The 23016-nt window shown below is 49.9% G+C and overlaps 2 protein-coding genes across 2 annotated transcripts in view; one reads left to right on the top strand and one right to left on the bottom strand.

Moving 5' to 3' along the window:
* The window catches only part of PFKL (phosphofructokinase, liver type), a 39592-nt gene extending 31202 nt beyond the window's left edge, over window positions 1–8390 (bottom strand). The window contains exons 1-2 of the mRNA XM_067538731.1: window positions 8245–8390; window positions 88–161 (exon numbers count right to left, since the gene is read on the bottom strand). Of these exons, the coding sequence (XP_067394832.1) occupies window positions 88–161; window positions 8245–8332 (162 nt within the window). The 5' untranslated portion in view covers window positions 8333–8390. The remainder of the gene's footprint in view (window positions 1–87; window positions 162–8244) is intronic.
* Window positions 8391–18858: 10468 nt separating this feature from the next.
* On the top strand, window positions 18859–22605 carry PROCR (protein C receptor). Its single transcript, XM_067538624.1, has 4 exons — window positions 18859–18953; window positions 19590–19829; window positions 20848–21129; window positions 21414–22605. The coding sequence occupies exons 1-4, from the start codon at window positions 18899–18901 to the stop codon at window positions 21524–21526; spliced, it is 690 nt and encodes a 229-aa protein (XP_067394725.1). The 5' UTR covers window positions 18859–18898; the 3' UTR covers window positions 21527–22605.
* Window positions 22606–23016: the final 411 nt, after the last annotated feature.

The following is a 23016-nucleotide window of genomic DNA, read 5'->3' as shown; positions in this document are numbered from 1 at the left end:
TTTCACAGGTGGCACTTAGCCATTTCCATGACAAAGTTGTACAATCTCTACCCCTTGAGAAGGACCAAATAAAATATAGACTCGAACCTCATAGATCAGGAAAACTTTTGCTCCAACATATATTCCCATGCGAGTCACAGCACGGACGGCAGCATTCATACCTGGAAAGATAGTACAAAATAAACCACAGCCCCTGAACAAATCAATTCTTCCCTCCAATACTGAGCACTTGGGCATAAGGGCCAAAGACAGGGACCGGTCCTTATAATCCTGAGTTTAAAGATGGTTTAGGTTGCTATTAGATCACAGCTTCCCAATGTATTATCTTGAAAACTATGAATAATCAATCACAAAGTTGGGGGAGTAAGAATACAGCTTTATTACTATTTCCCACCATCAAAATCATGGAGTAAGGCAATTCAACCACATATATGTAAACCAGGAGTAAAAAAGCTAGCTACACTTAATACAAGCAAGCAGCTTTCACGTACAAGAAAATAACATTATAAATAGCCACTTCCTCATCTGCAGTTAAACCAGACTCAATACACTAAATAGGCTCACAGTATCTCAGTCCTCCCAGATTCCCCTTGCAGTGTGATTATTCATATGACCAGGCATTCCCAGTGGTCACCAGATGGCTCACTTCAGCCTTGAGAAGAACTATACACGTTGTCCTCAGGACTTCCTTTGTCTCTAGGATGACAGCAGGCGTTGGCTCTCTGTGTTCTCCAGAACGTGACTAACCCTCTTACCTGTGCTGCAGGGGTTAAATGGGGAACCCCAGATGGTTTCTGGGGGGAAAAAGAGAAGAGGGAGAGACTGAAATGAAGAAGGAAGGAAGGAATGTAGAGATGAGAGGCAGAGAATAAAGAAGAGGGGATGAGGAAGTAACTTGTGAAATCAAAGGTGAGGAAGGAGAAAGAGACATGAGAACAGAAGCAAGGAAATGAGAATGTAATTTTAGGGATAAGGGTTCTGGGTGTTGTTTGAGTTTCTTTCAGCCACTGCTATTAGACTGGCAGCCATAGCACATTTCACCGTAAAACTTCTCGTCTACAACTTTGCACTCCCTCCCCATATTTGAAAAGACATGGGAGCGGGGAGTGCACCAAACAAAAGCAATCAAACCCATTTGTTACAACCAAAAATTAAAGTTACCACTTGTAAAAGTGCTGGACTAGAAGAAGGGTGGATAAAAATCAATATATTTTTTTTTAATTAAAAAAAATCTGTTTTTTTATTTAAATTGGATTTTTTAATTTGTTATCCGCTATAATTTTTTCCTTTTCAAACTAAATGTTATTTTTAAAAAGAAAAATGTATTTGTAATTTAAACAAAATAACATAAAATCTGATTTAAATGAAAAATACAGCTAATCTCTCTGTTTAAAAATCATTTGGTTGTAAATGTGATACATGTTTTGATAATAGAAGTTTCTGTATCCAAAACATGTAAGTTGTTTGTTTAATGTTACATGGTGTTTTGTGTGTTTAATTTAATTACAGTTACCATCCTAATGCAGCTTGATACAAATCATGAAAGTTGCCTGACATAATTATATTATATTCTGATATAATAAAATGTACAGTTAAAAAGGATCTGAAAATATTAAGCTATATAATTGCTTAAATAAATGTATATAGTTATAGCGTACTCTCCTAGGTAGCAAAAAGACATGCCATATATAGTGTCAAGGCTCTATTTAGCTGTAAATCAATATGTTTTAATGGTTATATCAGCCAATGAGTATACACTTTTCTTTAGAAAATAACTGAAGAACAAATTAAAAATAAAATAGATTATTTAAATCGAGGCTTTCCACTTGGGGATTTAAATCCCTTTCATTTAAATAAATCCACCCTGCCTTGAACCAGATACAGTGCAGGCAGGTACTTCATAAATTCTCCTCCACACCTTTAGTGGGCTAGTAAACCTAAGGATCTGTAACGCCTTACCATTCTAGGCTCAGGCAGCTCCGAATTGTGGTGCTTTTGTGATGTGAACGTATATCCACAACAGACGAGGATGAGCCCTTCAGAATCATTTGACTTTTGGCCTAAATCAGATTGACTCCAACTCCGTGGAGATGAAAAGCAGTTCATAGAATTGTAGATGATTAGGGTCAGAAGGGACCTCAGGAGGTCATCTAGGTTAACTCACTGTGAGACTCTCCTCTCCACAGCTGGTTCGACACTACAAAATGTGGTCACATCTGACCACAACTGCTGATCGCCAGGCTCTGACACATTAACTTTACGTGGTGCAAACCAGGTTCTCCTTAACGCTTGTCTATCCCCTTTTCCTGTTACTTATCACAGCGCTGGAACCACTTTCCTCTCTTTCTCTATGCCTGCTCCTCTCATTCTAAGGGATTTCAGGCCTTCGGAAGACAATGTAGCAAGTCTCGGCTGTTTTAACTCCTGATTGGGCAATTTCAGTTTCAGGTCCCACTGCAACCGCTCACATCATGTGTTTGGCACTGCCATTTCATAAAGAGTAAACTTCAGTGTCTATCCCAGGGGGTTAGATTTGTGCAAATGGGTGACAGGACAGCTCGCAGTTATTTGAACACCATCTAGAACAAACCTCCACGTCCTGACGCTTCCTATGCATTCAGGCTCTCTTACCTTTGGCTCAAGAGACCACACACTGCAAAACAACCCAGCCTTTCATTTGTGTTCATAATGGACCAACTCCAGTGACATGGCCAGAGATGAATCTGACCCAGGATATTTGTATGCGCTAAAACGCATTCAGAAACGCTTTTCTCTGTTAAAAAAAAAATCAAGCCAGTCAGCCAAAGCAAACACATAGCTGACCAGGTGATTCTCCTACCCGCACATACCATCACCCTTTATCAAGGGGCAGGCCTTGAAAATGTACCTGGCATATACTAGCCCGAGGGCTTAGGCTACCAACTACAGCAAAATACAGTGGTGCCTCTGTGCCTCCCTAGGCCATCTCTCATTGACAGGAAGATGACTGTTGTATTTAATTGTAATGTCATCAGCTTACTTTTTCATATTTTTAAGTGTAATTTTCTGTGAATTTCTTGCTTTTATTTTCTTTCCCCTACTGACTTCACTCCATTTTTTTTGGTGCCTCTGCAAACTCAAGAAGGTGGCACTCTATCTGTTGACAGCAGTTCATACTTCTTCACAGTCATATGGACTAGAAACTTTTTTTTAAAGTGACAGCTCAGAATCTGCAGAACCTCGATGTCACTCAATGAGGAAGGTTTCCCATTCACTGCAGGAAATAGAGCAAGAAGATTTCTCAAGTATCTGCCAAGAGGGATCCTTCTATCCTTTGTTTGTTTAGAGGTGAAGTGCAGAAGCACTGCTGGAAGTTACAATCTTGCCTACAAGATTCTAAGAGAAAGAAAAATGTAGATGGTGGTTTAAGAGGAGAACCAGGGCTTTCTGGTTAAACAACCTCAAAGATTTACCACTGCCTTGCATTCCAAAGAAATCTGAGCTGTAGCCCTCCTAGGACTCCTCTGACACACTGAGTGACATACCAGCTATCCTCAGCAAGGATAGATGGAAAGAAGTTTGTTCATGCTTATTTAATTGTTATTTGTACTGTTACTGCTGACTCTGGCAGCGAAACTAGGAAATTAGTTAGACTACCAGAGAAGACAGTCTTCTTTTTCTTTTGTATGGCTTTGGTAGGTAGCAACAATTACAAATTTATATCTAGGTTTGATAGCCAGCACATTGCTGCAGCAGGGAGCTGGTGAATGTCTTTCAGGCCCCCAGCAAAAGAATGAAGGGGACACTCAGATATTATGTACTACGTTGTTTGTGCCTGGTGACCATAGGCACATACAGGTGTTTGCCTCATTTTCCATTTAAAGAGGGTTAGTCCACATCTCCCCTGATGCGATTCAATCTGCACCAGTCTTTCATAAATCAAAACCCGGTGGTTTCTCAGCAGAGTTAAGGACAAGCTGTTTGTTTTAAGCGGTTGAAAGAGACTTAAGACAACAAACAACAACCTTCACATGGTGCTTCTGTTAAGTGTTGGTGTTTTTCATGCTTTGTGCAAATTCTCTAACATACCAATGTCATTCACTGGCCACTGGATGTCGCATTAACGACCTCCCCATGAAAGTAGCAACATTTATATTGCCTCTAATTACCCTTTTCAGGACCAAAAAAGAATAGGTGGGCCAGTCCTCTGAATATACCAACTTAATGTAGAAGGGATGTCCAGGAAAAAACAGATTACCTCTTGAAGATCCTCAAAGACCATCACATTGACATCATAACCTTCCAGGAAACACACGTGAAAGAAGATGACAAAGCTGCTAGACATAAAACCTATGGCTATACCAAAATCGCTGCTGTCAAAGGGCTAGCAGTGTATACAGAGAATGGATTATAGGATGTGGAAGTTTTGGAAGATGGGTGAAGAGAGATCAGTAAGGTTAGAATCAGGGACATCATTATAGTAAACATACACAAACCACCTAACATCATGTGATGTCACATGAACATTAACATTACAGTAGCATCTGAGGCCAACCAGATCCTAGGCACTGGACAAACCCAGAATGTGATAGCCCATCCTCCAAAGCATTTACAATCTAGGTGAATAAAACAGACAACCTAATGGATTAGGGTGGGGGAAACAGGGTAACAGCAGCATACCTGCAGTTCTCAACCAATGAGGAGCAGCAAGGGTTGCCAGTTTTGATTGGACATATTCCTGGAGGTTTCATCACATGACATAATCTTTAATTCAAGATTAATTGTTAATTCCTAGAGACTCCACGACCAGGACAATCCTTGAGGGTTGGCAACCCTACCTGCCCAGCCGTCATCCAGTCTTGTTAAAACGAAAACCCTAGTTATGCTGGGCCCATTCTCGCAAACACTTATATAGGTGAGTAGCTTTACTGTGATCTATTATCTTTTCCAGTTACTTACGGGCATAGTGTTTGCAGGACTGGATCCACCATGTGTAACTATGACTATGTACTGTACTTATTGCTCCTTAGGAAATTTACAAAAGACTGATGGAGCCTTTAAACATATAAAATAAGATCACTTCTCTAGTTTATCCTTAAATTGGCCTAACTGTAAAAAATGCCTCAGCCTCCCTCCTCCCAGTCTTCGATTCTGAAATGAGAGCACTGCCTGTCACCACTAACATGCTCTTTGCCTTGCCAGACACACATCAAAGAAGTAGGAGAGAAGTTGCAAGAAAGGATTGAGCAATCACTTGTCTACAGGTCAGAGGAGTCTTGGATACATCTCCTTCAGGGCACAGCCACGCCCAGAATCCAGCACTAATCCGTTGACTGCAGCAGATAAAACAAACTAATCCACATGAGGATAAACTAGCTGTCTACGGGTTTATTCTATGGCTGAGAATTAAGCTGAATCGAACAAAATACAGTAATCCCAGCCGTACAGATCTGCAAGAGAAAATGCATTGGCAGGAATAACAATAAGTGCTAGGGTTCCGATTCAGGAAAGCATTTTAGCAGGTGCTCATAGCCCTAACTTTAAGCATGTGCTTAAGTGCTTTCCTGAATCAGTATTTGGGGAAACGAGGTATTTTCTATCAGGCAGACAAGCTCCTTTCCCCTGGTTTCATTAGCCCAACACCCTAAAAAAAAGTTTAATGAGGTTAATTTAGGCACCACCAAACCTCTATTTTCCAACCTATTACTGCCATTGCCACCAGGGAAGAAGAGGAATGTAAAAAGGGTCTGTGATACTTATTATAGTGAGGGGGTGCATTATCTATACAATAAATATGCTGAGCTGGATCCTCAGCTCGTATAAATAAGCAAAACTTCATTGAAATCAAGGGATCTATGCTGATTCACACAGGTTGAAGACCTGGCCCATGGAGCTCAACACATTTATATAACACACAAAAAGAAATGTTACTGCAACAGTAAGGTTCAGAAATTGAGGCACACAAAAGTCAAGAAATTAGGAATTAAGGACAGATTAGGAGATCTAAGCGTACAGAATTTTGCTAAATGGAGGAACATAGTAACCACAGGCATTAGAAGAATGTAAACAAGGAAAGAGGAATTGTTCAGGATTTTTTCGAAGGGCAAATAACTAGGAGTATTATGATGATTTATACAGCACTGCTGGTGTGCATGGCATTTTAGACAAGTGAAATGACAAAAGCACTGCCACAAGATTTTACAATCTAAATTAGACAGATTACTCAATAAGAAATTACCACAGACCTTGGAGGGAGGAGTGAACAGAAAACAAGGGGGAAAGGTACAAAATCATTTGCAAATAACCCCTTGTTTTCAGTTGTTGATAGTTTTCCAAAACTTTCACCTTCAAGGAACAAATTTTCCAGAATTGCTTTCTGTCCCAAGGTGAAACTTCTGGAATGCCTGGGCATAGCTGGTTCGGCCACTTTGGACTGTGACAATGCTCACTGTTGCCATTATTATAAAATCTGTTCTAGATCTTTGTTTTAAACCGCTTCAGCGCTCACATGGCTGAGGTTGTGAAGGTGGAATTGGCACCATAGTATTTCCCTTATTTTAGAAATAATGTGCACATGGAGCAGCTGCAGTTGTTACATGAAGGTGTAAGGGGAGAATGCAGACATCAAAGCCCATTCTGCATTTTGGAAAGTGGGGGTTGGACTGCAGTGAACAGAACAGATAGTGGCAGGCTGCAGGTTCCATCATGCCCTTGCTGCTGTGTTATGCAAAGTTTAAATCAAAGGAACTGTTCAATACAAGCTCTCCATGCCTTAAAAAGAACAGCACCCTGTGCTCACATCTTATCATTATAGACTTTTATAAGGGGTAGAGTTTTGTTGCACCCTTGCCATTTCTTGACATTTGAGTGCTTATTATTATTACTCCTAGTTATTACAGTAGTACCTGAGAACTAACCAAGAACAGGGCCCCTTTGTGCTAGGTACTGTACAAACAGAATAGTAGATAGTCTCTGTCCCGAAGAGTTGACGATCTAAATACACCAGACAGAAACAGGGTGGGGAAAGGTGTAGATCACACAAGCAGACTGGAGAATGTGATCACAGCAAACAGCATGTTAGTGCCCTGACTTTTTTTTTTTAACCCATATTAAAGGTGAACTGATTTTTTTTAAAAAAAAAAGAAATAACGGTTTCAGATGCCAAATTCTCTTAAAGATTACATTTTCAAACAAAAAAATACAAGATAGTAACTCGTTTCTTACATCCTGACTGTAATTGAGCAGATCTAACTTTCATTACTCTGAAATTTCTACCGCCAGTGTAAACACGTAATCTCACCATAGCCCTAATCGCAGGTTCAATGGGCCAGTCTGTGCCATAAAGCGATAATACACTGATCTCCTGGCAGGGACGGGCTGTGGCCTGCTCCCTTTATTTCCAATCCCTCCTCACTTTCCCTGTGGGTCACTCCTGGGCCATCATCTGGCCTACCTCACACACTTGGCAACTAGGTAAGAGAAGCCAATAGGGCAGCATAACCCCACAGAGCCCCCTAGACAGCCAGGCAGGTCACAGCCAGGCAGCAGCACAGTGGCTGGGGGCAGTAGAGCAACGTGCCCCTAACCTTTCACCCTGCGGGGTTCGTGCCCCCCGTGGCAGCTGTGGGGCTAATGCAGGGTCGCCAGGTGCTGGGTGCTCACAGCTCCCAGGGTGGGCGCACCCGCCACTGGACCCAGCACAGGGCACCATGGCGACGGGCAAAGCCTGGCACGTGGGAGGCCTGGGTACTGCACCCATGGGTGTCAGGGCAGGAGGGCTGCTCCCCCATCGCCCTGACCCCCATGCCACTGGTCAGGCCCTCTGCCCTCGGGGGGGGGGGGGGGGGCAGAGGCTGACATGACACCTTGGGTACTGGGAAGGGCTCAGGGATCGATTGATGATGCCTGGCCCCGCCAGGCGGGCTCTGCCACGGACCTTTCGCGGCTGCCCACTGACGCGACCATGCAGCGCCCGGACGGAGGGGGGGGAGGGGATTCGACCCTGAGATTCTATTGCTCAGGCCTGCCACCATGACGGCAAGCACGTACCCCAGTCCCCGCCGCAGCGCGCGCACGTGACTCCGCTTCGGGGGCACGTGCTGCTGCGAACTGAGACCTTCCCCCTCGGGGGGGGGGCGGGGAGCACGTGCAGCCCCTCCCCCCGCCAGGGCCAGGAGTTGGGGGCCGGGGTAGGTGCAGCCCCCGCCGGGGAGGACCCAACTCCCCGCCCCCGTTCCTGGCGGAAAGCGCGGGGGGGGAGTTCACCTTGCGCGTCCCCGCCGCTGGTCAGCACCGCGAGGGCCAGGCCGGCCCCCGCCATCCGCAGCTTCTCCAGGTCCTGAGCCGCCGCCATCCCGCCGGCTCCGAGTCAGTCCCTGCGCCGTGCGCGTGTGTGGGCCGGGCAGCCTCCGCCTCCGACCTTCAGCCCGCCCCGCCCCGCGTGCGGAGCGGAGACACCCCCTAACCCAGACCCCCCCCACCCACCGCCCGCCGGGGACACCCCGCCCCTATATACAGACAGCTCAGCCCCCGGCCCTTTCTGGGCAGAAACACCTCAGCCTCCTCCCCTCGCTACAGACAGCTCCAGACCTCCCTCCCCCCCCCCCCCCCGACAGACCCAGCCACACTCCGTGACCCCGCACCCGCCACATCACTGGTGGGTGAGCGAGCAACTGCGCAAAGCCATCGCTGCATCCCACCCCTCGGTTCTCAGCCTCAGCGAGACCCCCGGTGCTGTGACGGGGGAGCCTGTGCTGAGCCCAACCCCCATTGCACCCTGCTGGCTCCCTGCCCTCCCTCCTGGCGGCCCGCAGCCTTGCCAGCCTCTCCCCAGGGGTGTCTTCCCACTCGGCATTCGACCAGGCCATTGGCTTTCTCAGTCCCTCCTCTACTCCCTGACTACTGCTCACACCCCACCTGCTGCCTCCTCTTCGCCTGCCCCCACGGCCCAACCCCCCACCCTACCTCTCTGGCACCCTACAGTCCAGCTCCCACCCCATCCGTGCCCTGAAACAGCCCCACCAAGGGCAACAGTCACCCTCTCCCAGACAGGTCTCAAGGCCTTTTCCACCACTCCATCCACCACCTTCAACCTGGTCACACCCTCCATTCCCCTAGAGCCCCTTACAAGGCTTCCATCCCATATGAGCCTGCAATGGTTCTTGGGGCCCCCTCCCCCGGACAGCCAGTCACAGTGTTACCCCCTCCGTCTAGTGAGAGGAAGACTGGCCTGGGGTGTCAGCTCCCAAGACCACCAGCCTTTCAGCCATGCAAGCACTCTCCTCTGGTTAACAATAGGTGCACCCACATCCCATAGCACCTCCTCTGCCCCCAAAGGAGCAGTGCAATCCCATTTACCAGTGTTACCTTCAACCACCATCCCTATGCAACACACAGCACTAGTGAGCACTTACAACAAAAGGAGAGAAGGTTTAAGAAAGAAGGGAGATAAATGAGAGAGAGACTGACAGAAACAACTGGTTACAAACCAACACAACATCATAGAACTAAGGCTTATACTTATGAGCAGTTCCCTTTCCTAGCTAGTACACTACATCCCATGCCCCCCCCCCCAATTCAGTCTGTTGCAAAAGTGGCTGGCTTCCCAGGAACCAGGACCCAAACTCTCATGAAACACCCCTGCTCCCCGCATGACGGTTCCTCGATGAATGGACGCAGAGGGCTTCTCCCTACATTTTGTGTAAATTTGAGTTTATTTATGTATTTATTTTTTTACTAATTTTGACAGGTTTGATAGATTTTCCATTTAAAGATATTTTCCCTCTTTGTAACTATTTTGATTTGTGCATGGTGTGGGTGGGGTAGGACAAAGCCTGTGCAGGCAAGAGGCCCAAGACACAGGGTGCAAGGTGCAGAAGAGGCTGTGTTCCTGGCCTAGCAGAGCAAGACCCGGAGCTAGGGCTAAAAGGAGTGTGAGTTCTCAGCCACAGCGAAGGCCACCCCACTGCTGAATGGTTCCTGTCTGGGGATGCTCATATACTCCTGGCCAGTAACAGCAGGTCTGCAGAGGGCTCCCTACATGGCCAGGGATGCCTGACGCTTGCAAGTGCACCAACTGTTTGTAATTGATTTCAGTGGGTCAGCTGAAACTGTTTACTGACCAACATGGCTTCAGATTGAATCCTGCCAAATCCAGCTGCACTGAAACAGTCTTCAATCTTTATCCATAAACAGGGCCATCCCCTATCTGTTGTCATGTTCCTTGTTGATCTCCAGGGGGGGTTGATCGTTTGCAGTTGTCTTTGATGACTTTCCATTGACTGTTGTGGGATAGAACAATCACAGGCCATTGAGCCTGGCATTAGTTAACTGGCTGATCAGAGAGGGGTGGCTACCCCCTCTGCCCAAATAGGCTGTTGTAGAGTAATATTACTGCCTAATTTTGCCCTAGAGACCGTCAGGGCATAATTTTCAATATAGTTAAATTATTCTTTAAATATCACCCCTGCACACATCGCACCAGGATTATGAACATCAATAAGCAGCAAGCGTTCAGTGGAGACCTCACCTGTTACCCTGGCCAGGCCATTCCCTATCTGCAATGTATTTGACACACTGAGTTTGTCAGGTCTGAGACGAATGTTGTTCGCAAAGAGCTGGGGACCCATTGTCAAGGCGGCCTTTGTGGCTTGGAGCTGTTGGCTGCTCTTCAGGGCCATGCTGACCCTTCTGCCCCACCAGGCTTGTTCCTCCCGCATGAGCTCATTGGATTGTCAACCATGCGCCAAAGCACAATGGGGCCATTCTTTTCAGGACCACCCTGTCTAGACTCATGGGGATCAGCTTCTAGGGGCGAGGGGGTTGTGGAGGACCCTGCTGTGACACTGCGGTCTGAGGAACGGGCAGGGGTCCCCCAGAAGGCTTGCCATGGGCATCCCACGGAGCTTCCAAAGACTCACAGGGAGGCCAATGAAAATTGTAAGGTCTGTAATCCCCACATTCCACTGCTCCCCCTTCTCCACTGCCAACCACTCCACTGCCTTGGCCCATGCTCCTTCCTACTGTCTCCCCTTCCTCCGTTTTCCTCAGTCCCCCCACTCTGCTGCCTCCCTCCAGGCCCTCTAAAGATCCATGCTCTTCCTTCTCTCCTCCCCTCATGCAGACTTCTTAGGATGTGCATGCTGGAGGGGAGCTGGGCTCAGCAGGGGACTTGGGAAGTGGGTGAGGCAGGATATCAGGCAGGCATTGAAACCCATGCATCCAATGCATTACATTTTATGGGATTCCCTCTCTCTGATCTGTCAAAGAAGCATTAATGGAGCTCCCTGACTTAGCTGAACACACTTTTCTTAAAGCACCAACCATCTGTCTGATGAATGTCAGTGTTTCGGGAAAATTCTCCTCTTCCCCTTGACAGGTCCCTCCCGAGAGGTCAGTTTAAATGCTGAACTCCCTCTTCACACTCCCTCCACTCCATGTGTTGGCCCAATCCTGCTTTTATGAAATATATGAAAGAACAGAGCCACAAACACCTCCCCCCCCCACCAAGATGCACTTCAGCCTGATACACTGTACCTTTAACCAAAAGCTAAAACCTCAACTCACTCTTATTGTTCTACCTTTTGAAATGTTCACTTCAGTCTTTTTTAAATATTCATTTACTGCATATCATTGGAACGAGAGATCCCAGATTTTTGTCTAAGCTAATCTCTGTAAATCCTACATTCCAGTTTGACATGGTTCCAAATCCTATTATTTAGTAATAATTCAAGTCTGTCTTTACTTGAATAATTCTATCTGTTTTAAGATTATTTGTAAAACATTCCACCAACAATTTTATCTGTTGATTTTACCCACTTTCAGAATATTTGTAAAAATCCTATTTTTTATGTGCTTAAGTCAAAAATGAAATAATGTTTGCTTTAAAAGATATGTAAGTTCTTCAGCTAGGAGTTTGCACTGAGTAATTGAGTGTGAATGGCTGAGCAATTGAGGTGGGTGTAGACAGGGAGAGTTATTGAACAATTGGTCTAAGCAAGGAGTGTCGAAACATGATGAAGAAAACACCAGCCTCATCCCAAACGTTTGAGGGAGGAAGAAAGGAACAAAGATAATAACTTTTACCACTCAACTGGCCGAAGAGGAGCCCACCCTGATAACTTTGGAGTCAGCCCACTTCACAGGACAAAATCTGATCAGGCTTGCAACAATGTGGGTGATTAAGGATCACACCAAATGCAGATGCAGCATGACAGAGCAAAAACCCAGAGACTTAGATGGGATCTTTTCCCTATAAAATGGGATAGAAAGATAAAGACCAGAGGTTTGGGTCTACATCACCACACCAGCAGGATTACTGATGTGCATGGCAGAACCTTGCTCCTCACCCTCATGCTACAGTCACCTGGCCAGTGACTACCATGAGCACCAAGAGGCTGATAACTATAACATCTGTGAGACCCCTATGTATGTTTGTCTGTCTCCCTGTCTGTGTATGCCTGTCTGTGTGTATGAGTGTAAATTAAAGTACCAATTGAAACGTGTCAGTGAAGTATATTTTATTAACAAGAATCTCTATATTTGAAAGCACAATATTAATATCGTTACAATGTTGATCCTGTTTTCCTGGTATTTACATTATTGATACTATTTCAATCAGTAAAGCACAATATTGATATTGTTACAGTGTTGATACTGTTTTCTTGGTATTTGCATTATTGATACTATTTATCAAATTTTTGTATTCACAATAAAGGTGGCTTGAAAAAGATCCTGTGATATTTGTTATTTGGATAACACATGATAGGTTTTAAGATTGCTGATGAGCACGGTCACGCTGTCTGGACTGGCTCCCCAGCTTGAGTGCCACCAGCAGGGCAAACTATCAGGTAATGGGCTTGGACCCCAAACTGGTTGTGTGTTTTATAATTAGATTTCACCAACCCAGTAACAAGCATGAATTCCTCAAGCACAGCAACAACCTTAATGTGGAGTGACAGACCGTCCCCTTGGGCACTCTGCTCTATCTTGCAGGCCAGGTTAGTCTGCTTTTGTGATAGATGGTCCTGTACACCAAAAATCACAACAATATCCAGTCCCGAAGGACCAGTCACCCACGCCTGTTCAATAGCACCCTAGATCTCTTACCAAAGTCAACGCTTGCAGCTAATCCTATAATAAACTAACTGAAGAATCATTAACTAGGAAAAGAAAGAAGAGAGTTGGTTACAAGGTTAAAAGAGGCGAAGATACACACACAAATGAGATACAGTCTCAGGTTCCAAAAGACCATAGTAGCTGCTCTAATATGCACACTTTATATGCCCTTTAGGGCTAACCCAGGCTAAACAGCTCAGCACTTCTTGCTTATGCTTAGAAATCCTCATCCCTCAGAGTTCAAGCAGCACAGAAATAAAGTTTCTTCTGCTCTGGCATATTTATTCCCTTTCCCCAGAGTCCAAACTGATAGCACAACTGTCAGAGCCTTCCGCCCTGCCCCCCTCGCCTCTTCATGTGAATGGCCAGGGCAATCAACCAAATCTTTGTCCTTTGATGTTACACAATGCATCATTTGATTTCACTGGTCCCTCTTGTCTGCAGACCCAGCCCTTTACACTAATTAATGCTTCTCTCCTGCTTGGTGTGTTACTCACTTGCAGAGGTTTACTATGCAAACCGTTGCTATTGCTCTATAACACGGGGTATGGATAAACGAGACTATATGCAGCATCCTAAAAAGCTATTCAGAAGGTCTAAACAGTAAACACAGTCTTAGCAACTTCATATCTAGTTCGAGGATGTTAATACACAAATGAGCCAGATGGGTTCCCAGCTTTGCATTTGTCTGTGCTCATTGGAGCCTGGGCATGAGCTAGAATCTGGTCTGCCAGTGTGACCAGCACATTCTGACATCACCGCTGTATTCAAAATCTCAAGCATTTTCAAAATTAAGTTAATCAACCCAGCTTTGTTCTGGGGCACTAGATCTCTGCCAGGCAAATTGACCAAGCTAAGTGTCAGAGGGGCCATCATGGGGCTGGATCACATCTCTGTCCCCTTCCTGGTCTCTGTGAGCATCCTCCCAGGTGTCCTGCGCCCTTACCTATCTCAGAGTGGAATTTGGCAGTTCCCCCACTCTCAGACTGGGACCCCAGTACACCACCTCTGTAGGAGGGTTGACTTGCCACTGGTGCGCCCCCTCTGGCTGCGTGTGGCATAGCAGCTGTTTGTTTTCTAGGGACCCGCACATGCCCCATGATGGCCCCGCTCTTCTCATGACTCAGCTCTCCAGCCAGGTCATGTTTTAGTGCCTCCCCTTTCAGGGTAACAGAGTCCAACCAAGACTGGCAATGTCCTTACCGAAGGTCTTCAGCCCCAACTCAGGGCCCTGTGTTTTTTGCACCCTCTTGTTGCAGGGCTTTTATATATCCATAGCCCCTTATATCAGGGGGTTTCACTCCACCTTCCCAGTGGCCGTTAGGGGAACCCAGGCCCTCCCACTACCTTCCAGTCTAGGGACTATAGGACGAAAAGCCAAGGTCTGCTCCTTCAGACGCCTCGCCACTGCTTTCCTGGACTCCTTCCTACCCTTAGCATTTCTTCAGGCTTTTCCCCCAGCCGCTTCCCGGGTTTTTGAGATAAACAACGTCTGCCAGGGGCCGGGATCCTCCCCAGACCAGGTCTGGTTCCTGCCCTGGTGTCAGGGTCCAACACAGGAGCTTGCTTCAATCCTGTGTCTTGCAAGTATCTTCCCTCCCCACCCAGGCTTCCTCTTCCTCCCCATGCAGGAGGCTTCCTGCTTCCCACACAGCTCTCCATCCCCTACTACCAGGAGAGTGACTGCAGAGTCAATCCCATTCTCCCTGCAAACCCCTCTGTCTTCTTCATCTTCTTTGTGGGCTGGCGGTGGAGCAACCCACTCCCTGAACTCCGCAGACAGGCTCTGATGTACAATCCGTCACCTTCCCCAGTATTCTTAAAGACCCACACAATAGCTTTTTAAAATTGAGGCCCATTTTCCTCGTACAGTAAAACCTGCCTGAGCGACCCCCTCCAAAGAGACAGCACCTGTCAGGAGTGACTGCTTGCAGAGTCCGCAGAACTTTTCCCCCTGTAATTTGACTGTGAAGAAACTCAAAAGAGGGGCCAGCAACCATATTTTCTTACTATCTTTGGAGCTGGTGGGCAGCCAGCAGCCGCTGCTCAAACCTTTGAAGAGAGACCGCCTCCTACAAGCAACCGCTTTTGCTAATTCCCGCAAGCGGCTGCTCTTGGCAGGGTTAAATGTATTCTGGATAGGTGTTGCAAAGAAAATGTTACTCGAAGGCTTCTGCATTTTCCACATAAATCTCCTTTTCTGGGACAGGTTTTACAATTCCATAAGATATGATCAATGGTTTTCTGGACCGGTCCATGTTTTGCATAGTCAATCCTTACCTTTGTGTATTAGAAATAGATTACTATTACATTCACAATGACCTGTTAACATTCTGAATAGAGCCATTTCCCTCTTCCTCTCCGAGCCTCAGGTTATAGCAACATTTTCAGCCCTTGGGCTTCCTTCACAGAATTTTTTTCCCCTTCATTTCACCTGCCCACATTCCTCCCATACCTTTCTTAGCTAATTTTTGATGAAGTGTTTAAATTCCAGTTTGTTGAAAGACATCTTAAAAAGATCTCCAGGTCAACTTGTACGTGTTTAATGGCATTTTTTGCCTCTTAGTCTGCCAGTTTGTTGCCCGCTTTCTCTACATGCTCTGGGATCCATGCTATTACTATGGCCACATGACATCCAACTGCGCCAATGTGGTGGTTAGCAGTAATAGTTCATTAAGCATTATCAGTTCTGCTGTTGACTTGCCATCGTATGGTGCTTGGAGCCCTGATAAGGAATCAGAGAGGATGGCCAGGGCAGTGGACTGCCTAAGTTAGTGTCAGCGATATCTCTGGAAATTCAGCTAAAAAAACAGAGATAAGGTTAGTTAGTGCTCAGATGCGGGCACACAGCAAGCTGTTCTCACACTACCTACATGGATTTGTTTTCCGTGCTGTTTGAAAGGCTTGGCAGCTATATCCAATAATAGGCCTGATTAATGCTCTGTGTAGCGTTATCACCATTTTCCTAGCTACTCCTCAGGAAGTTCCAGAGACATTTTTTATAGTGAGTTGTTTCTTCCTTTGCACTTATCTATAATATTTTCAACAATCCCTCCCGGTGAGCTTGTTCTTAATTATCTCACCTAATAATTTGTCCTTTTTTGGCCCGTCCGGCTCCGGCCCTCCCAGCCTTTCCTCCCTAGGCCCCCACCCGGCCCTGCCTGCATGCAGAGTGGAGACACCTCCCGGCCCCCACCCCTGCCCCCAAATACAGAGAGCTCCAGATCCCTTCCCCTGCCTGCCCGGCCCCAGCAACACCCCCGGATACCTGTGCCCCCACCCTCATATACAGACAGCCCTGGACCCGCCTCCCCCGCCTGCCAGTGACACTCAGCCCCGCCTGCCAGGGACACCCCAGCCCCAGCAACCCCCTTTCACCCTAGACACCCTCGCTCCCTCCCCCAAAGCTTTTGATAAAGTCTCCCACAGTATTCTTATCAGCATGTTAAAGAAGTATGGGTTGGATGAATGGACTATAAAATGGAGAGAGAGCTGGCTAGATCATCGGGCTCAGCGGGTAGTGATCAACGGCTCAATGTCTAACTGGCAGCCGGTCACAAGCGGAGTGTCCCAGGGGTTGGTCTTGGGGTCGGTTTTGTTCAACATCTTCATTAATGATCTGGAGGACGGGGTAGATTGCACCCTCAGCAAGTTTGCAGATGACATTAAGTTGGGGGTGGGGGAGAGTGATAGATACCCTGGAGGGTAGGGATGGGATACAGAGTGATCTAGACAAATTGGAGGATTGGGCCAAAAGAAATCTGATGAGGTTCAACAAGAGAACAACAGAGTCCTGCACTTAGGACGGAAGAATCCCATGCACAGCTAAAGACTGGGGACCAACTGGTTAGGCAGCAGTTCTGCAGAAAAGGACCTGGTGGTTACAGTGGATAAGAAGCTGGATATGAGTCAGCAGTGTGCCCTGGTTGCCGAGAAGGTTAACAGCATATTGGGCTGCATTAGTAGGAGCATTGCCAGCAGATCGAGGGCAGTGATTATTCCCCTCTATTCGGCACTGGTGAGGCCGCATTTGGAGTATTGTGTTCAGTTTTAGGCCCCCAGCTACAAAAAGGATGTGGACAAGTTGGAGAGAGTCCAGTGGAGGGCAACAAAAATGATTAGGGGGCTGGAGCATGTGACTTATGAGGAGAGGTTGAGGGAACTAGGCTTGTTTAGTCTGCAAAAGAGAAGAATGAGGGGGGATTTGATAGCAGCCTTCAACTACCTGAAAGGGGGTTCCATGGAGGATGAAGCTAGTCTGTTCTCAGTGGTAGTAGACGACAGAACTAGGAGCAATGGTCTTAAGTTGCAGTGGGGGAGGTCTAGGTTGGATATTAGGAAAATGTTTTCCCCTAGGAGGGTGGTAAAGCACTGGAATGGGTTACCTAGGGAGGTGGTGGAATCTCCCCTTAGAGGTTTTTAAGGCCCGGCTTGATAAAGCCCTGGCTAGGATGATTTAGCTGAGGTTAGTCCTGCTGTGAGCAGGGGGTTGGACGAGATGACCTTCCAACTCTAATCTTCTATGATTCTATGATGTACAGACAGCTCCGTCCCCGGCCCTGTGTATGTGGAAACACCTCAGACTCCCTCCATGGTCCATCCCCCCCAATACAGACAGCCCCAGGCCTCTTCCCCACCCACCAGTGACCCCCAGCATCAGACACTGCCCCCCCGACAGATACAGCCACACTCTGTGCCCCCTCCCCCCATACTCGCTCCCCCCCATACCCGCTACATCACCGCAAAGTCATCGCTGCGTCCCACCCCTCGATTCTCAGTCTCAGCAAAACCCCCGGCGCCATGACATGGGGAGTCTGCCCTGGCCTCTGCCCACACTGAGCCCGACCCCCATTGTTATCAATTATATCTCCTAAGAACTGAACCTTACCTGGCCTGTGGCTCTTACAGAAAAATTCTTAGGTGATATAATTGAGAACAAGCTCACCTGGAGGGATCGTTGAAAATATTCCAGGTCTGGAAGAGGCAGAGCTGAAGGTCCAAGTCTTGTTCCAGGCCACCCAGGTGCAGAACATGGAAAAAACAAGTCCCTCTGAGCCTCACAGCCATTTTACAAGGAGGAAACTGAGGCCCAGAGGCATGTGACTTGCCCAATATTACACAAGCAGTCAGTAGCAGGGCTGGGCGTAGAACCCAGGGGTCCTGACTGCCTAGCACCCACCTCTAACCCATTAGCCCATGCCCCTCCCATAGCTTGGAGCAGAACTCAGGAGTCCTGCCTCTGTTCATAGACAACACTCCCCATGCAGACCTAGCAACAGAACCTAGGAGTCCTGGCTGTCCCACCCAATCTAACTCACCAGACAACACTCCCCTGTGAGCCTGGAGGGGAACCCAGGAGTCCTGGCTCCCAGACCTCTCTTCAGCCCATTGGAGCTTGGCCTAGCAGCTGGGGGAAGGGGCTGGTGGGTGCAGGCCAGTAGAGAAATTTGGGCCCTGGTACAGCACATTTACTGCCTTCCCTCCCCCCCAGTTCACGTTCCAGATGTTCAGGGGGATCCCCTAAGACTGGCCCGTCAGCCCAGGGTGGGTGAGTTCTAAGGAGGGGCGCCTGGGCTGGCAGAGAAGGGGTGTCAGCAGCTGTGGCTGAGGAAATGGAACGGAGCTGGAATAACATGCCCGCCCTCTTCCTCCAGGCCAGCCCCAGCTCCCTCCCAGGGCCCTGGCTGCTCGACAGCACCGCCCCCGCCTTCGCATCCCTATTCGCATCCTCCTATTGCTCTCCCAGGCTCCAGTCAAGAGCACCAGGCTAGACGCAAGCAGCAACCGGCCCCCCCAGCCAGGAATGCTGCGACTTCTGCTCCTCGTGGGCGCTCTGTGCCGTGGGGGAGACGGGGCAGGTAAGAGGGGTTCCCGGCCCATGCGGGACCAGCTGGGACAGCAGAGGTGACTGCTGGCTCTGATCAATCCAGCTAAGGGGGAGTGTGATTCCCAGCCCCACTGCCGAGGGATGGGCTGGAGGCTCAGGCCATGGTTCCCCTGCAGATACTGTAACAAGACCTCTCCCCCCCCCTCCCCCGGCCCCTGCGACCTGGGGAAGTGTCAGGTCCCTTTCCAGCTTAAACGCTTTTCCGGCACTCGAAGCCCCGCAGGAAAGGCTGGTGCCGGCCAGTCTGCAACGACTCCCAGCAACCCTGCCACCTCAATGAGGTGGCAGCCGTGCTGGTACCGCAGAACCTGGGACAGGCAGGGCTGGGGAGGGGGGGCAGGAGCCTCTGCAGGGGGAAGTGGGCAGGAGGCCCCTTACTTCCTGAGGCCAGGCAGGGAAATCCCAGCACCTGCTACCCCTCCAGCAAGGATTCCCCGTGGGCTGCTCTCTGAGCCCCCATCCCGTCCCGTGCTTGGCTGAGTGCGGGCTCACTGCAGCAATGGGGGGAAGGCTTTGTGTGGGAGGAAGCCCAGCATCAGTGCCCAGGGGATTTGTGTGCTTCCAAGCCCTGCTGCTCTCTGATTCCTCACATGCCCCTCCCGCCCAGCCCTGCACACCTTCGACATGCTGCAGCTCGCCCACGTCCCGAACAGCAGTGCCATTGAGTTTCAGGGGAACGCCTCTCTGGACGGGGTCCTGACGCACAGCCTGCAGGGCTTTCGCGCTAGCCAGCTGCTCCCACTGGAGCCCCTGGCGTGGTGGGAAGCAATGGAGCGCAGCCTGCAGACTTACCTACACTCCTTCCACAGCTTCGTGCAGGTGATTGCCAAGGAGAGGCCGGTGCAGTGTGAGTACCAGAGCGGGAGCAGCACGGAGGGCACAGCTCCTCTGACAGCGGGTGCTGGTTACCTGGCATGGGAGGGGGTGGGTGGCAGCAAAGCAGAGGAAACAGGGTTGGCATCAGCTGGACAACACGTGGCAGGCTGCCCGGGTAGGGTGTGTAACGTGGGGGCAGGGAGGTGCTGCAGGGCAGGGGACGGGGATGTTACACTTGGCCAGAATTGCCAGGCAAACGGTTTTCAGCTAATTGCTTTGAGAAATGTGCTTTTCCGGGGGATCTAATAGTTTGGCTGGAAACTCTCCCCCTCCCCCCCATTCAAAGCTAAAAGGCTCCGCTGCGACTTTCCGACGCCCAGCGCCGGTTGGATTGGAAATGGTGCCCATCTAGATAAACCCAACCCAAACCCAGGGTGTGAAACACTCGGAGTGGCCGGAGCAAAACGGAACACTTCAGGGGCAGCTTGGTTTCCAGCCAGCTCAAAACCTTTTGGACCCATTCTTTTCTGGGGAACGGGGACACAGCCATTACCCAGCAGTGTGGGGCAGCGGGGGGAGCACAGCTGGAGATGGGGCAGCAGAGAAGGCTGGGGTGGGGCTGGGAAGAGAAGGAGGGTAGCGGGCTCAGGCCGGGGGGGGGGGGGAAGAGGAGAGAAAGGGGGTGACAGAGCAAGTGGCGGACGAGATCAGGGGAGAGCAAAGGGAGCGGGGTGGGCAGGAGGGGCAGGGGGAGAGTGGGAAGGCCTGGGGAAAAGCGAGGGGGCAGGATGGAGGGAAGGTGAAGGAACGTCCCTCCCCTGTGCTGGGATTCCCTGCCTGAGCCCCAGGGAGCAGACAGCAATGGGGAGGGTGCAGCTGAATGCCCCCCACCTGCCCGAGGGTTGTTCTGGCAAAGCAAGGAGGGGGTGGGGTGCTCCACCACGTCCCCTCCTTTCAAGAGACTCCAGCATGCCTGCATCTAGGCCGTGCTCCTCTGAGCTGCGTCTAGGCCATGCCAGCCTGACCCCGCTGGCTCTGCCCTCCCACAGACCCCCTGGACCTGCGCTGCACACTGGGCTGCCAGCTCACCCCAGATGGCGCCTCCCACAGCTTCTACGAGGTGGCACTCAATGGAGATGGCTTCCTGAGCTTCCGGCCCGCCAACAGCAGCTGGGTGCTCCCGGGGCACAGAGAGGGGGATGAAGTGGCCACGTTCGCCCACGCCCAGGTGAGCCGGTACCCAGAGACCACCTCCATGCTGCGGGCCTTCCTGGAAACGACGTGCGTGGAGTTCGTGCGGCGGCACAGCCCGGCGGACGGCACTGGGACCGGTACGTGTGGGTGGGGGAAGAACCTCGGGGCCTGGGTTACTCGGGGGTGGCGCACTGGGCCTACTCCATGGGGTAGGGCACTGGCCAGCCGCACGCCCAGGGGCCTCTTCCCGCACTAGGAATACAAACCCCTCAGGAGCTGGCAGTGGCTCCTTTCGGGCCCCTGCCTAGGAGAGGGGGGCAAAGGAGGAACGGGAAGAGAACCTGGATCATCCCCATGCCCCCGGCGCGATCCCCTGGGCACGAAGTCCGGCTCTGAGCCTGCTCCTCTTTATGTCTTGCAGAAGAACAGCACGGGCACTCACACGCCCCTCTGGTGCTGGGCCCCACCTTGGGGGCCTCCGCCCTGGCAGTTTTGGCCGTCGGAGCCTTCCTCTGCACGGGAGGGCAGAGATAGATGGCCCTCGCAGTGCGGCATGGGGAGGGGGACTCTGCAGATGCTGCTCCCCCCCCCACACCCTCCCAGCGAGAGGGGAGGGCAACACGGCTCGCTCCCCAGCGCTGATCAGCTCTGCGTGCGGCTCAGTGCCCCCAAAGCACCAGCTCCCCTGCTATGGGCCTGGCTGGCACCAGAGCTGGTGTGGGTGGCACCCATCCATTGCTCCCACTGCTCCATTCTTCTAGCCAACCCGCACCCCCCCTGCCAACCCATAACTGCCTGTTTCTTGCACAGAGACCAGTCGGCTCTCTTGGGGCCCTGGCAGGATCAGGCCCTTTGTCCAGCCCCAGTGGGGGATGTGCGGTTGGCACCTTTGCATGGTCTGAGGGTGAGGTGGGTTGAGGTGTGCCGCATAAGAGCAGGTCTGACCACACACCGAGAGGAAGCCAAGACATGCAGGGTCAAGCCTGGCATCACCCAGCCGGGAGGAGCAAGCCAGCCCTCCCCTTTGGTGGGTGCCCAGCAAGGGCCGGGGGAAAGTGACATCTGGTTCATTAGAAGGGGGCCAGGATGCAGCTGAGCAACATCCCAGGTGGGAGGACGGCCTCACAGACACTCCCAGGGCTTCTCGGTGGGCTGGGCGAAAGCACAGGGACGAGGCAGGTGGTTGCCACCAGTGGAGTTGGGCATGGCCGTCTGGCTGCTGGGCATGCCTGGGTCCTGGCGCCGCTGGCACTCAGCCAGGTCAGGGATGGTTCAATCTCTGCCCTATGAGCCTAAATCGGGTGCTGTGCATCCGGATGGAGTTGCCCAAGCAGCCGACAATAGAGGCCTTGCCTGGGGGTGGTCTCAGTCAGCTCCGGAGCCCCCCCATTCCCCTAGGCAACCAGAGAAAAGAGAGGATTCCCAGTGGCTGGTTTACCTCCAGGAGTGTCCTGTCTCCAGGCATCAACACTTCATCTTTAATCAAAGATCATGGCATATGATGACCGTCCGGCCATCTGTCCAACCAAAAAGGGCAACCCTCATCGAAAAACATGACTGCAGAAAAGCGTGAAATTGGTTTAAAAATCATGACAGCTAAAATGACAATAAACGCTGGGTTTTTTGGATTTGTCTTCTCATTTCTTGAAAGAGCGCGCTCAGGTCATGTTTTCAAGTGGTGCCCTGCAACCATGGGATCTAGAGACTTCCTTTTTTTCAAATGAAAATTGGGATCTCCCAAATCTTCTGATTCTGGAGGGCAGGGGGGGGGGGGGGGTTGGAAAAACACCAGCTTGTGCCCAGGGTCCCAGACAGCTTTACAGAGCCTGTGCTGCTGTGGCTTCCCTGGCGTTATCAGAGGTAGCCAGATTCAATCAAGAGGGCTATGCCTAGGTAAGCTGCATTCTCACCCCCAAGTGCAGCATCGACATGCCATGAAATCAGGTTATCACACACGCCCTTCCCCTCCTCGGCCCAATCATAGAACAGCAATTGCTCACAGGGAAAAGTAACATTAAGAAGGT

The sequence above is a fragment of the Emydura macquarii genome, unplaced genomic scaffold, assembly GCF_026122565.2.
Source record: "Emydura macquarii macquarii isolate MOO-44397 ecotype Brisbane River unplaced genomic scaffold, CSIRO-AGI_Emac_v2 contig_499, whole genome shotgun sequence".
NCBI lineage: Eukaryota > Metazoa > Chordata > Testudines > Chelidae > Emydura > Emydura macquarii.
The sequence above is the reverse complement of the archived record's forward strand: the minus strand, read 5'-3'. Positions and strand labels throughout refer to the sequence as shown.